Source organism: Silurus meridionalis, chromosome 9 (genome assembly GCF_014805685.1).
Source record: "Silurus meridionalis isolate SWU-2019-XX chromosome 9, ASM1480568v1, whole genome shotgun sequence".
Taxonomy (NCBI): domain Eukaryota; kingdom Metazoa; phylum Chordata; class Actinopteri; order Siluriformes; family Siluridae; genus Silurus; species Silurus meridionalis.
This window is the reverse complement of record NC_060892.1, coordinates 17,934,461-17,948,989: the sequence shown is the minus strand read 5'-3', so window position 1 is coordinate 17,948,989 and position 14,529 is coordinate 17,934,461. Positions and strand designations below refer to the sequence as shown.

The following is a 14,529-nucleotide window of genomic DNA, read 5'->3' as shown; positions in this document are numbered from 1 at the left end:
ATTGGTACAGTCCGGAGTCTTTGATCAAAGGCGGTGTGGCGCGTGCGCGTCAGTGCGTGGTGCTGTATCGGGAGCGCGCGAGGGAATAAGCGGCTGTCAATTTATTTCGGAACGCTAAGAGTGAGAAAGGGAGTGAGACAGGGAGCGGGACAGGGACTGGTACAGGGGGTGAAACAGGAAGTGAGACAGAGTTAGACAACCGGGAGGATGATGGATGGAGTGAGCAGCAGTAAGAGCATGTCCTACAGCCGCTGGAGTTATGACAGGTAAGGAACTGAGTGGATGTGACTGGAACGCGCATCTCCGCACGCACACGAAAACACACACACACACACACACACACACACACACACACACACACACACACACACACACAGAGAGAGAGAGAGAGAGAGAGAGAGAGAGAGACCCACACCCGGTTTAGCTCTTTTTCCTAAAAAAAAAAAAACCCAAAAACAACGGACTTGTGTGTGTGTGTGTGTGTGTGTGTGTGTGTGTGTGTGATGATGATTTACGAGTTAATAATGGTTGCAATAATCTAATAATGTAAATATAAAGAATGAGATGAAGAGAATAAATTAGAAATAAATACATGAGACAGCTCATTTGAATAAGTTATTACATCATAACACTCACTTCCTGTCACCTGACACCGAAACTCCAAACAACACAAACAAACAACACAACTGTACAAAACAAGAGGAGTAGGTAATCAGATCAGACTCTTCATTCAGCATGATTTCTTGTTTGTACAGGAGGAAATGGCCATCTGTCAGAGTCCTTGTGAGAGAAACACTTCTGTGTTTTCTTCCTCAAGGAATCCGGACGCTGGGGATTGTGTAGACAAAAGATCCAGTCATGCTAAACAATAATGCTGATAATAAACACAACTAACAATGTGGTGATTTGACACTTCATTCAAGTCTTCCTTCTATTGTTTTTATTTATTTTTAATTTTTTAATTTTATTGAACACATCCATCTCTTTACATATTATTTATTATAATGATGTGGATGAGTATGACATAGCAAGCACTTTCTGCTGATCTGCTGTCTCATCTCTGATAGCACAGATAGCACACACACACACACACACACACACACACACACACACACACACGAGCAGTGTCTAACCCTGTCATCTCCCTGAACTGTACCTCAAGCTGTGTCATCTGATTAAAATCATAATCATATTAGACTAATTAAATTATAGCTTATTTTGAGGTGTCACTGTGGAGCTCCTTAAAGAACGAGGGTTTCTCCCACACCATCACACCTTCATCTGAGAGCGCATGTTAAAAAAGTTTTTAGTGTCACACATTGTGGTTTTGACTTTGTTTCCATTCTCTCTGGTCCAGAACTTAGTGTCTCTTGCAGACAGATCCAGCAATCCAGATGTTGATGATGGAGATGGATTTGAAAGGTGTAGATGATTGAGATGGTGATGTTGGTGGAGACAGTGCTGATGTCAAAGATGGTTATGATAAAATTTTGTTGATGGAGATGGTGTTAAGGGTGGGGAAATGTTGATAGTGTTTATTTGCAAGATGTGTTATGGTGGAGTAGTGTTGATTGAGATGGTACTGATGGTAATGTTAGTGAAGATGGCTTTAGTAGTTGAGATGGTGTTGTTGAGATTGATTTGAAAGGTGGAGATGACGAAGATGGTGCTGATGTTAAAGATGGTTTTGATTATATTAGTTGTTGAGATGGTGTGGGTGAGATGGAATTGAAAATTGTAGATGATGGAGATAATGATGTTGTAAAGAAGGTCCTGATGATGAAGCTGGTTTGGATAATGTTTGGGGAGACAGTGTTGCTGAAGATGGTGTTGATGGTGGACATGGTAATAATGGCGGAGATAGTGTTGATGATGCAGAGGAAACTGATGGTGAAGATGGTTTTAAATGTGTTGAGATGGCTTTGATGTTGGTGGTGATGGTGCTAATGGTGGAGATGCTACTGATGAGGAAGATGGCGTTAATAATGGAGATGGATTTGAAAGGTAGAGTTGAAGCTGATGTTGGTTTGGATGATGTCGATGGTGTTTATGTTGGACATGGTGTTGATAGTAGAGATGGTGTTGATGGAGATAGCACTAACGATGTTAGTGAAGATGATAGTAGTTGAGATTGTGTTGCTGAGATAGATTTAAAAGGTGGAGATGATGGAGCTAGCGATATTGGTGGAGATGGTGCTGATGTTGAAGTTGGTTTTGATACGGTTTGTGTAGACATTGTTGGTGGAGATGATGTTAATGAAACAGATGGTGTTGAAATGGCAATAATGGTAAAAATAGTGTTGATAAAGATTGTACAAATGGTGAAGATGGTTTTTTTTATGTTGGTGGTGGTATTTATGGTGGAGGTGATGATGATGGAGATGGCATTGATCATGGAGATGCATTTTGAAAGATGGAGATAATAGTATTTGTGCTAATGTTTGATGATGTTGGTGGATATAGTGCAGATGAAAGAGATGGTGTTGGTGTATTTATTTTAGATGTTGGTGGAGATGGTGTTAATGTTAATAGTGTAGGTGGTGTTGGTGGTGTCTGTGTTAATGGTGGAGATGCTCTAGCTTATGAAGAAGGTGTTGATGGGACAGGTGTTGATGGTGGAACACACACACACACATATACAAAACACACATACTCATGGAGAACCTTAGTTTTCTGCTCTAACACTCAATTCAACTAATTGAGGAGGCTTTCTGAGCTGAATCAGATGTGCATCATCAGCTCATTGTTTTGAAATATTTATGTCTGAAGAAATCTCTCGTGTTCAAGTCTGGTGCTTCTAGCAATGTCCAGAGAGATTCACTTTGTACACCAGCACTCCTGAAAGTCTTTTGTTTTCTCGGCTTAACGGTAAATTGGGAACGTTTTTTCCTCTAAAGTCCACTTCTTCCATTTTATTCCCAAAGTGCCAGTGTAACTGCAGGTCCCTTCAGGAGGAACACTTCATAGCTGATTACAGACCAAGATGAACTGATTAAACGAGTGGAATCAGGTGGGACTCCTGCTTTGGTTGGCAAGCAACACTTCAGCACATGAAGGAGAGCTTTAAAGGAAATCACTTTTGTGTTAATAATCTGTAGATTGTGTAATAAGGGTAATGCTAGCGTCACTTCCTGTCTCGCTTTGCTGCCTGATGCTGAGGTGAACTGGAGGGTATTACTGAAGCTGATGCCTGGGGATTTGAGGTGAAGGACAAAACACTGAGAGAGACGGACAGAACGATGGAGAAACAGACAGACTGAGAGCGGGAGAGAGATGTGTGAGAGAAAGGAAGTGAGAAGACAGGATGAGACCGACCAAGAGACACAGTGGGTGGAAAGAGAAGGCAGTGAGAGGTAGACATAAACAGAGAGACAGAAAAAGAGTAAGAAGACAGAAAGAGACAGAGCGAGAGAGAAAGAAAACTGTGAGATAGAAATATATAGACAGAGAGGGAATGAAAGTCAGAGATAGAGATGGAGAGACAGACATAGAGATAGAAAGAGATGTGGCCAGATGATATTTGACTGCTCTCTACTCCTCAGTCTGTCTCTCCTGAACCCAGAAGGATGATGATATTTGTTTTTTCATGTTTCATGGTTGTGAGCTGAGTGCTTCAGAGAGATCAGGTGTGAAGGTAACTGAATGCTCATGCTCGGACCAGAGGTTCCTAAAACAGCCAGAGGCTCTGTATCTTCACCACCAGAAACTTGTTCCATTCCTCCTATGAAGCTCGTCATCCCAGAGATCTGAGTGCGGAGCGAAAGGGAACGTGAACGCCTGCATGCTCTCGTTTCAACATTTAAATCTCATTTTAAATTCAGTAGTCATAGATAAGATTTATGGAAAATTGTTTGTGTTCCAGTGGGTCTGCATGAGGCAGCATATTCGTCAGATGCCAGTCTACTATAATTACACTAATAAATGTCAAGTGGCATCTCATTAGTGTCTGAAAAAACTGGAGAGTTATTAAGCCTGTTTACAGCCAAGCACATGTTTGAAACACATCTAACAGAACCACATGCAACAGAACCATACCTAAAAACCATGCTGAACAGAACCATACCTAAAAACCATACTAAACAGAACCATACCTAAAAACTTTACTATACTAAACAGAACCATACCTAAAAACTATACTAAACAGAACCATACCTAAAAACCATACTGAACAGAACCATACCTAAAAACCATACTAAACAGAACAATACCTAAAAACCATACTGAACAGAACCATACCTAAAACCATACTAAACAGAACCATACCTAAAAACCATACTAAACAGAACCATACCTAAAAACTTTACTATACTAAACAGAACCATACCTAAAAACTTTACTATGCTAAACAGAACCATACCTAAAACCATACTAAACAGAACCATACCTAAAAACTTTACTATACTAAACAGAACCATACCTAAAACCATACTGAACAGAACCATACCTAAAACCATACTATACTAAACAGAACCATACCTAAAACCATACTATACTAAACAGAACCATACCTAAAACCATACTAAACAGAACCATACCTAAAACCATACTGAACAGAACCATACCTAAAACCATACTATACTAAACAGAACCATACCTAAAACCATACTAAACAGAACTATACCTAAAAACTTTACTATACTAAACAGAACCATACCTAAAACCATACTAAACAGAACCATACCTATAAACTTTACTATACTAAACAGAACCATACCTAAAACTATACTAAACAGAACCATACCTAAAAACTATACTAAACAGAACCATACCTAAAAACTTTACTATACTAAACAGAACCATACCTAAAACCATACTAAACAGAACCATACCTAAAACTATACTAAACAGAACCATACCTAAAACTATACTAAACAGAACCATACCTATAAACTTTACTATACTAAACAGAACCATACCTAAAACTATACTAAACAGAACCATACCTAAAAACCATACTAAACAGAACCATACCTAAAAACTATACTAAACAGAACCATACCTAAAAACTATACTAAACAGAACCATACCTATAAACTTTACTATACTAAACAGAACCATACCTAAAAACCATACTGAACAGAACCAGTTTTGTGCTAGTTACTAAAAAATAGTAACTAGTAACAGTTACTCGTTACTTCATTCAAAAAGTAACTTAGTTACTTTGTTGATTACTTACACCAAAAAGTAATGCGTTACTGTTAAAAGTAACTTTTTAGTTACTTTTTTAAAGAACAATCTTTAATGTTCCCATTAATCCCCTTTTATACGTTATGGTCTACAAACACAAAGTCATTTTTAAACACTCAGCATTATTAAAGTCAGACCAGCACAAACTGAATATATCACAAGGATTTCTGAAATAAACAACAAAACAAGCTGAATAATATATTCACAATCAAAAACTAAAGTGGCTTCTGCTGTTGTGTTGAGCTCTTAAATATGTTCCTTTCACAGCTGAAGTATGAAAACTATCAACAATGTAGAACACCGGGTTAGCTTCTAGCTTCTAGCTCCTCAGGCATGAAGGTCCTGGAGGAGCTTCAAAGATTGGAGTTGCTGTTTATCGCAGTAGATACGAGCTTCGAACCAGAAAGACACAGCTTACATTTGACTTAAAAGTTTTTGTCTTTATACTCAACTAAAGTGAAATAAATGAGCCTATTTCCACATTGAGAAACTCGTCTTGCTCTCGCCTCGACTCGCCATTACTGCCGCACAGACCTGAATAAACGGAGACACGCCCACAGCGCGTCTTCTTCCTGTTTACAGTGGTTCATCGACCAATCTTACAATGCGATGCTGCTGTAAGCAGGTCAGACTGTAGTCTACACTTTAGCCGAAATTAATTCATTTAAAAAACACGTTACAGTATTAGTTAACGGGTAACGCACCATACGGTAACGAAGTTACTTTATTTTAAAAAGTAACGCGTTACAGTATTAGTTACTGTCAAAAGTAATGTGTTACCGGTAACTAGTTACTGCCCAACACTGAACAGAACCATACCTAAAAACTATACTCAACAGAACCATACCTAAAAACAAAACTTTACTTATTTATAAAGATATTTATTTATTTATTGTTGATTTATGATTTGACAGACAGGATGGGGTAGAAGTGGTAAAGAAAGGTTTCAGATGAGTGTCTTATCTGGGAACAATGAGATTTTGTCGGTCATAAACGTTAAAATCCTACACCAGAGATGTGAGAGCTGAGACCTGAACGCTTCTCGCTTTCTTTCAGGAACAATAAGGAGCACGTTCTTCTTTATTCACATGCACTGTTGGAAACATTGTGGCCTTGGAGCAGGAGTCCTGAACCGAGTTCTTTTATCTATTCGTTAAAAGCAAACCCGATGTTCCACTCGCTCTGTATTCGCTTTTGAAGAACACAGAATATTACAGTGTGTATTGTTTGGTTTCGAGCCATTTGGGAACTTCTTGTTTCTGTACAGATCGTTCTGGATGTTATTGTATAAATTGGATTTGATATTTCATTGTATTTTGAACGACAAAAAAAAAAGACAGCGAGTGATCGGGGCGCTCTGTTTTGGTTTCTGTCATTCGCTTGTTTTGCTGTTGTGTTCACCTGTTTCGTGTTCAATCCAAGATCAATGTGTTTGTATAGACCCCTGTTTTGAAAACGAGTATGTGTGTCTGCTTTGTTTCCCAGTTTCCGTTTGTTTTTCGATCGCTGTGACGTTGTTCCTCTGTGTTTAGCGTAAATACTGTGCAGGTTGAGATGACTCACTTGTGTCCTGCCTTCACACATAGACACGATGTATGGCTTTATGAGCTGTAGTTGAGCGTCAAACAGATTTCCAGAACAAAGCAAAGACGATTAGCCCTCGCTGTGTCATGTGGCTTTTACACGTAGACCTGAGAATTGTTTATCTAATGCAAGAATATGCACTGAGTATATATACTGTATCACACAGTTTCTCTGTGTTTTTATATTTACACCTTGTCTACATTCTACTTGCTCTATCCTTTGTAAGCTCAGGTTTTTTGGACTCGGGAGCTGAGGAGACGACGGCTTCGCTCCGATTTCTGTTGTAATGAGGCGTCCTGGGATTTTACATCGAACACGGCTCTTTGCGAAAAGAGAGATTTGGGTTAACGCATTTTCCAGTGGTTTTAACACATTGGTGAGATGTTGTGGATAAAGCCTGACAGATCTCCGTCTTATCATTTGAAGTTAATAAACACATGCTGGTTCATTAGGAAAAAGTGTTAATTTACTAATTCTGTTACTCCTGGAAGTGGTATTTCTTTAAACGTTGCTGAAAGACGGCTAGAGACTTCACCCAGTGAAGGTTTTTTCCATTTGTGCCAGAACAGAGAAGATTCTTAAAGCATTTTTTTCTTCGACCCTGAGAGATGGAAGGAGCAGTCAAGCAGAGAGAGAGAGATATTGGTGTAGTATAGGGGTGAGATAAGTGCTGTGAGGTAGAGGGGTGCTGGTCCATTATTGGCTTTTTGTAGGCAACAACAGTGTATTGAATGTCATGCGAACAAAGCCAACACGCAACATACTCGCTTCAAAATTCTGAACGTCATTCGATCAAATCTGTCAGGAAACAATGGAAACCGAAGCTCAGTGGTTCCTTTTGCCGTTTACTTCCCGTTAAAGGTTCTAAACAGATGACCGAGGTAGACTTATGAGCGAAATATGATCAAATAAACATCGATAAATGTGAAAAGCAAGTTAGAAAAGGCCTTCAGGAGCTGGGGATTCTGCAACAGTACAGAAATGGAGCATATTCAGTTTGCTTGTGTGGGTTAAACTTGAAGATACGCCCAGTTTTTCAGCAATAGGAAAACGGATGAGGATGCAAAAACCGTAAACTTGCAGCCAGAGAACCTGTAAGATAAGCTGACTAGCTATCCTGGATGGCGCCGGAGTTGACGCCGGGATGGTGGTTGTTACGGCAGCGCTGTAAGTATACCCTGATAGATTTTGTTGGCGTGTCGCTGTCAAGGAAATCGGAGAGAAAATAAAGATTTAAATATCTTAAGAATGAAATGCTTTATGTGTTTTACACAGTAATCCCTCTATCAATCTCCACGGCTTCAGGCAGTTTCCATGGTTACGAGTCTGCTCCTGAGATGCTCATTTACACTCTCTCTTTCGCTCTCCCTGGACGTCTGAGTGTTATTACTTTGTAGAGAGCGTCCTCGTTTATGGACGTCTGTCCTCGTGTTTGTCTGAAACGCATCGGCGATCTGTGGGCGTAGCCTTATTTAAACACACGTGGGCGGGGCCGTAGCGTAGAAGAGAATTCAGAATCGCAGCTCAGCAGCGTGTTTAACTGTTTGAATGTGAAAGTATGGTCCATTTATACATGCATATATTTCTGTAAAGCTGCTATGAGGCAGTGTGTGTTGTTCTGAAATTGCACATGGTTGGAACCGGGACAGTAATTGGTCTTTTCAGTAAGCAGGACACGTCTTTCAGCAACCACAATCGAACACTTCCACTCTGTTCCACTCTCACACATCACACGAACCTTCACCCATCACTCATGTCACAGAGCAGCTCAGATCTTTCTGTTTTCATCCCCGCACTGGCAGTCAGTGTCACGTCACAGCCGTCAGCGAGGACGACTACGGATCATCGCTTCAGTTCAGTTCAGATCAGATCCAAAACACGCTCCTAGGGAATATTGTTCAGCTTTTGCAGCAGATGAACAGTGCCAGGGATTGAACACTCTTCTCAGCACACACGATGATGCTGATGCACAGGATTTTTTAGAAAATCATCGTCATCGTCATCATCATTATCAGAGTGCAAGGACTATCCTGCACTAGTGACTTTGACATTTGAATAGACACTCACACACACACACACACACACACACACACACACACACACACACACACACACACACACACACACATCATCTTCATCATTATCGTCATCAGAGTACAAGAAGTAGAGCTTCCTGAAAACATGTCGTTATGATCATCTTCGTCATCATCAGTGTACAAGGAGTAGATTCTTGAATATATTTCTGAACTAAGCTGAAATTTTGCAGTAGTGAATTAGTTCTAAAACCCATATACACATCATCATCATCATCATCATCATCATCAGAGTACAACGAGCAGAGATTCATGAAAAACATTTGAGTTGAAGTGAACGGCACTTATAACTTAGAAACTGAAAAACACATACATCATCATCATCATCATCATCATCATCATCATCAGAGTAAAAGGAGTAGAGATTCCCGAAAACATGTTTCTGAGCTATTGTGAAATGCTGCACTAGTAAGAAGTTTTAAAACACACACACACACACACACACTCACACACACACACACACATACACACATATCATGATTATCATCATCTCTATCATCATTGTCATCGGATTACCTGGAGTAGAGCTTCCCAAAACTTTTTTCGGAGCTAAACCGAAATTTGGCACTAGTGAGTTAGGAGACGTTTTAAACATACACACTTCATCATCATCATCATCATCATCAGAGGCACATATGAAAATAAGACCATTGGCTGAGATGGATTCTGTTGTTGGTGATATTTGTGCTCTTTGATTGCCGTATTGTTTAACTTAATAAACCCTTTGTAGTGACATGACAAGTGGAACCATGAGCTCAGATTTGAAACTAGAGGACCCTAAAAACCCTGAAACTCGCTCACACACACACGCACACACACACACACACACACTCAACTGTGTGTTACTGAACTGTACAACCTGAACCCAACACACACTCATTACTCATCTCAATCCATTCCACCACCATTTATTATTTCTATTTAATCATATTATACTGTTTACACTGCAGTTTTTGCACTGCATTGCGTTTGTTTACAAATACTCTCTTGTTTATCCTCTTTTGCACATTACTGTTCTGATGGAACGTTGTCTCATCTTGCTGTGTACTGCGTCAGCTATAGATGGTAGAAATGACAATAAAAGCTTCTTGACTTGACTTGGATGTGTGCTGAGAGGATTAAAGCGACTGCGCTCTGAATGAAATGCACGCAGCGTCTCTTTGTGTCACCGTTAATAGCAGGATTAAGTGCTAACAGTTAAAAGTACACGTTAATACAAGTGTGAGGTTTGAGTCACCGTCAGAGGCTGAAGGCAGCGTCACATTAGAGCTCGGTCTCTGTGTAGACGTGGCCCTGAATATGAAAACGCATTCTGAATTATAGATCAGAAGACTCCGTACTTCACACTGATTCAACAACGCATCATCAGGGTTATAAAATCCTTCCTTAGGACACATCGCTGTACGTTTAATCACTGTGGGTTAAATCCAGACCAGAGGTTTATGAGCAATAATCTGTCTCTGTGACAGAATGTAAATGAAATTATACTATAAGGACAAAAGTATTGGGACACTTGCTTTTTCAAGCCATACATACAAAACGTTACTACAACGTTTGAGGCACACAATAATATAGGATGTCTTTGGAAGCTGTAGCATTATATTTTCATTTTATTTGAACTAGCACAGTCAAATCTGTTCCGGAATGACACTGGCCCTGTGCACAGTCAGCTCCATGAAGATATGGCTTACATGAGATGAAGATCTTGAGTGGCCTGCTATAGACTCTAACCTCAACCCTATATAACACTTTTGAGATGAAGTGGAAGGCTGACTGACTGCACCCCAGACCTCCACACCATACATTTTACTAACGCCATTAAGGCTGAATGAGCTCAAATCTGTACGAACACATTTTTCAAAATCCATGGAACATCTTATTACAGCAGTAAGTCTGGACCAAATGTGGAATGGGATGTTACACTTATGAATCTTATGGTCAGATGTCCACAAACATTTGTCCATAGAGTGTCATTTTTAAGGAGCAGAAGCTGAGCTCGATTCATTCACTGCTGAAAAATCATCATCATCATCATCAATCATCATCATCATCATCATCATCATCATCATCACGTGTCAGCTTGTTTTTGAAATGTTAGAATCATGAGAGTACTTATCAGACGTGTGTGTGTTGTAAAACGGGAGGCGGAAGTTGTTTTCTGTGCTACTGGAGCGCCACCATGTGGCGGAGTTGAATCCTTGCATCTATTTCTTTATATGATGATACAATATTGAATGAAGGATGATGTTGTATAATTGTAATGTGATTTACAGTCTGAGAGTGAAATGTGTATTTTTACTTAATGCATTACATACTCAAATTTCCCCACTGTAATAAAGGTATATTTAATTAATGAAGTAAGCACTAATTATTGGATATATAACGTTCTTTATACAGTATCTCACAAAAGCGAGTACACCCCTCGCATTTCAGCAATCATTCTTCTTTGATCGGAAAATCTCTGTATGACTTTTGCCACTGTACTGTAACTCAGTTTCAGGATGTTACCGATATTCTTGAAGCCTCGGCATCTTTGTGGAGAGCAACAATGCAAATTCTCAAATCCTCAGAGTTCTTTTCCATGAGGCGCCATGTTAAACATCCAGTGGTCAGTATGAGAGAATTGTACTCAAAGCACCACATTTTAACTGCTCTAATACAAGATACACACATTTGTATGGTCCTGCCAAGCAGACAACAACATGAATGATGAAGAGGACGTGGCTTTGTATGGTTACATGATGTACAGCTGTTATCACTTAGAGGAGAGGACAGGAAATCTGTACTGCTGTACAAGCTGCACATTGACTACTCTAAAACATATCCAAGTTTTATTTCTATAGTTTTGTCCCTTGAGAAAAAAAATACTACAACGGTGGCTGAACTGTTAGGGGTGTACTCACTTTTGTGAGAGACTGTATAAAGCGTGAAAGTGATGTGGTCAGTTTTTTCCCACTGGCAATTATTTTAATTGAGATTGGTGCTGAAGTGGGTCATTTCTGAACACTGACCATATTGAAAACTGCTTAATTTCTATTCATTTTAAACACTTAAACAATCTCTGAGAGCTAAAAAAAATGTACAATATTTGAAATAGTTGGCAATAAACGCAGAGTCTGTGAATTCTTTACTACAGAAAATAAAAAAAAATTGGTGTCTATTTTTTTTCTAAAACAATAAAATGCTCTTCTGATAAATTTTGTGCATTTTTGCTACAAAACACCTTGCTTTCAAATATAGTTACTTACATAAATTCACAATTTCGATATCTATTAAATTTCCTGTCTTTCTCTCTGCTGTTTAGTCTGCACAAAAAAAAAAGAATTGTGGACACATGACCATAAGATTTGTATGAGCTTTATGAACATCCCATACCACATTTAGTCCACATTTGCTGTTAAATTAATCTTCACATTTCTGGAAAGATGTTTCACTAGATTTTGGATTGTGAGATTTGTGAACATTCAGCCACAAGAGTGTCAGTAAATTCCAGTACAGATGTAGGGTGAGGAAGCTCAGGGTTGAGCTCTGAGCTTTGTTACAGGCTCACTCAAGATCTTTAACCCCAATTCCTGTAATCCATATAAAAGCGCTGACTTGCACAGGGGTGTGTCATGCTGGAAAAGATTTGGGTCTCTTGGTTTATAAGGGAAAATGTAATGCTACTACATCCAAAGAAATCCTGTACAACTGTATATCTTCGATCTCTGTGGTATCAGTTTGGGGATAAAACACATATGGATGCAGAAGTCAGGTGTCCCAATACTTTTGTCCATATAGTGTATGTTAATGTGCAGGACAATGATATAAAGGTGTAGTTTGAGTGTAAGGCCACAAGTGGGCAGATTGGTTCTGTTGTTAATTGTCAAATCTGACAATTATCTATCAAACCCAATCTCTTCGTCCTAATGAATTCTAAATCATTATTTTAACTGTTCTTCATTTCTCTTTGTTGATCCTTTTACATTTTATTTATTATTTACTATACATATTATATTTCATGCATTTCTGCACTATTCGCACTTCAACAGGAATGTACGAAACTTTGATTAGTTCAGAGATCTAGGTAGCTGTAACTGTTATGAATGTGTAATAACACCTTATAACCACAGGTTATTACTTATGCCATGGAAAGTGCTTAGAAAGAATTAAAATATATACACATACATATGTAATATGTGACGTCTAAATTATTTATTCTGTGTCTAATTTATTTGGGTGGTTACCATGGTAACGTGGTTAGGTGTATGTGCTTCATGTGTCAGACATGGAAAAGATGGCAGCTCATTAACAACCTCACACACACAGTGTGTGTGTGTGTGTGTGTGTGTGTGTGTGTGTGTGTGTGTGTGTGTGTGTGTGTGTGTGTGTGTGTGTAAGAGAGAGAGAGACCACGAGAGTGCGCTATACACATTGTGAATGCACTTAACGAGGCTGTGACGTCATGGGTGGTGTCACGTGACAGATTTGACTTTAATAATAAGTATTATAATAATATAATTAATAATAGTATTAATAAGTATTTAATAGATGACATCAAAGACTTTCATATTTAAATGTTTATATTCTTTCAAAATAAAGAAAATATTTAAAATATGTAAATTATATTAAAAGAATGACCAAAACAGCTGGTCAATAAAAATGTATATACAAATACAAATAATAGAGTTTTAAATAACATTTATTAATATATTTTGTTCATTTCCTTCTTCCCTCTTTTCTCTTCTCTCTATCAGAAATAAAGGTGAGGTAAAATAGAGGATGTAGATAATCAAACACTTCATTATGAATAAATGAATAAATTTGATGACGTTACTGATGACATCACACACACACACACACACACACACACACACACACACACACACACCTTCAAGGAAAAAACAGTCGTCACTTTACTGAGACGGATGCAGTGAGATTACCTTGGCAACTGTGCGCCCATAGGTGTTGCCATGGCAACCGAAATTAGCAGCACCTTATAGTGCCTCTCCTTGGATAAGTCATGAAAGAAAAAAGAAGATGTGAGAGAGAGAGAGAGAGAGAGAGAGAGAGAGAGAGCGACCCAGACTGAGGGTCAGAAGCAGAGAGGGAGAGAGACAGCAACAGAGACACTAGACAATAGAGAGATAAGGCGGAAAAGTCTGGAAGAAGGTGAGAAAAACAGAGAGAAAAATACAGAGACAGACACACAGAGAGAGACAGAGAAAGATGAAGAAAGTCAGAAAGAGTAAGTAAACAGAGAAAGAAATACACCATGAGACGGAAACACAGACAGAGAGAGACAAAGAGACAGAAACAGAAAGACAGAGACATACAGAGAGACACAAACAGACAGAGTAAGACAAAGAGACAGAGATGAAATAGAACAGACAGAAAGGCAGATAGACAAACAGGAGAGAGAGACAGAGATGTGGAGAATTAGACAGGAAGAGAGAGACAGTTCACAGACTAAATTTTATTTAAAAAAAGGAAGAATTCGGTACTTTTGTTCTTTTTGTTGTTCATTTCTTTGTGCAGTTAAAAAGAAACATTGTTTGGAGTAAAACACAATGAACACACTTAAAGATACATTAGATTAGATTTTCTTAACAGTTTTCATAAAGTGGATCAAACAACCTGAAGCTCAGCAACTTCCCTCAGCTCTAGTCTGCCTCTGATTATAGAT

At 38.8% G+C, this 14,529-nt stretch overlaps 1 protein-coding gene across 5 annotated transcripts in view; it reads left to right on the top strand.

The window, feature by feature from the left end:
- The first annotated feature begins 40 nt into the window (after positions 1 to 40).
- The window catches only part of tub (TUB bipartite transcription factor), a 51,429-nt gene continuing 36,940 nt past the window's right edge, over positions 41 to 14,529 (top strand). For all 5 annotated transcript variants that reach the window (XM_046858041.1, XM_046858040.1, XM_046858039.1 and 2 more), the window contains exon 1: positions 41 to 266. In XM_046858041.1, coding sequence (XP_046713997.1) covers positions 208 to 266 — 59 coding nt within the window. In that variant the 5' untranslated portion in view covers positions 41 to 207. The remainder of the gene's footprint in view (positions 267 to 14,529) is intronic.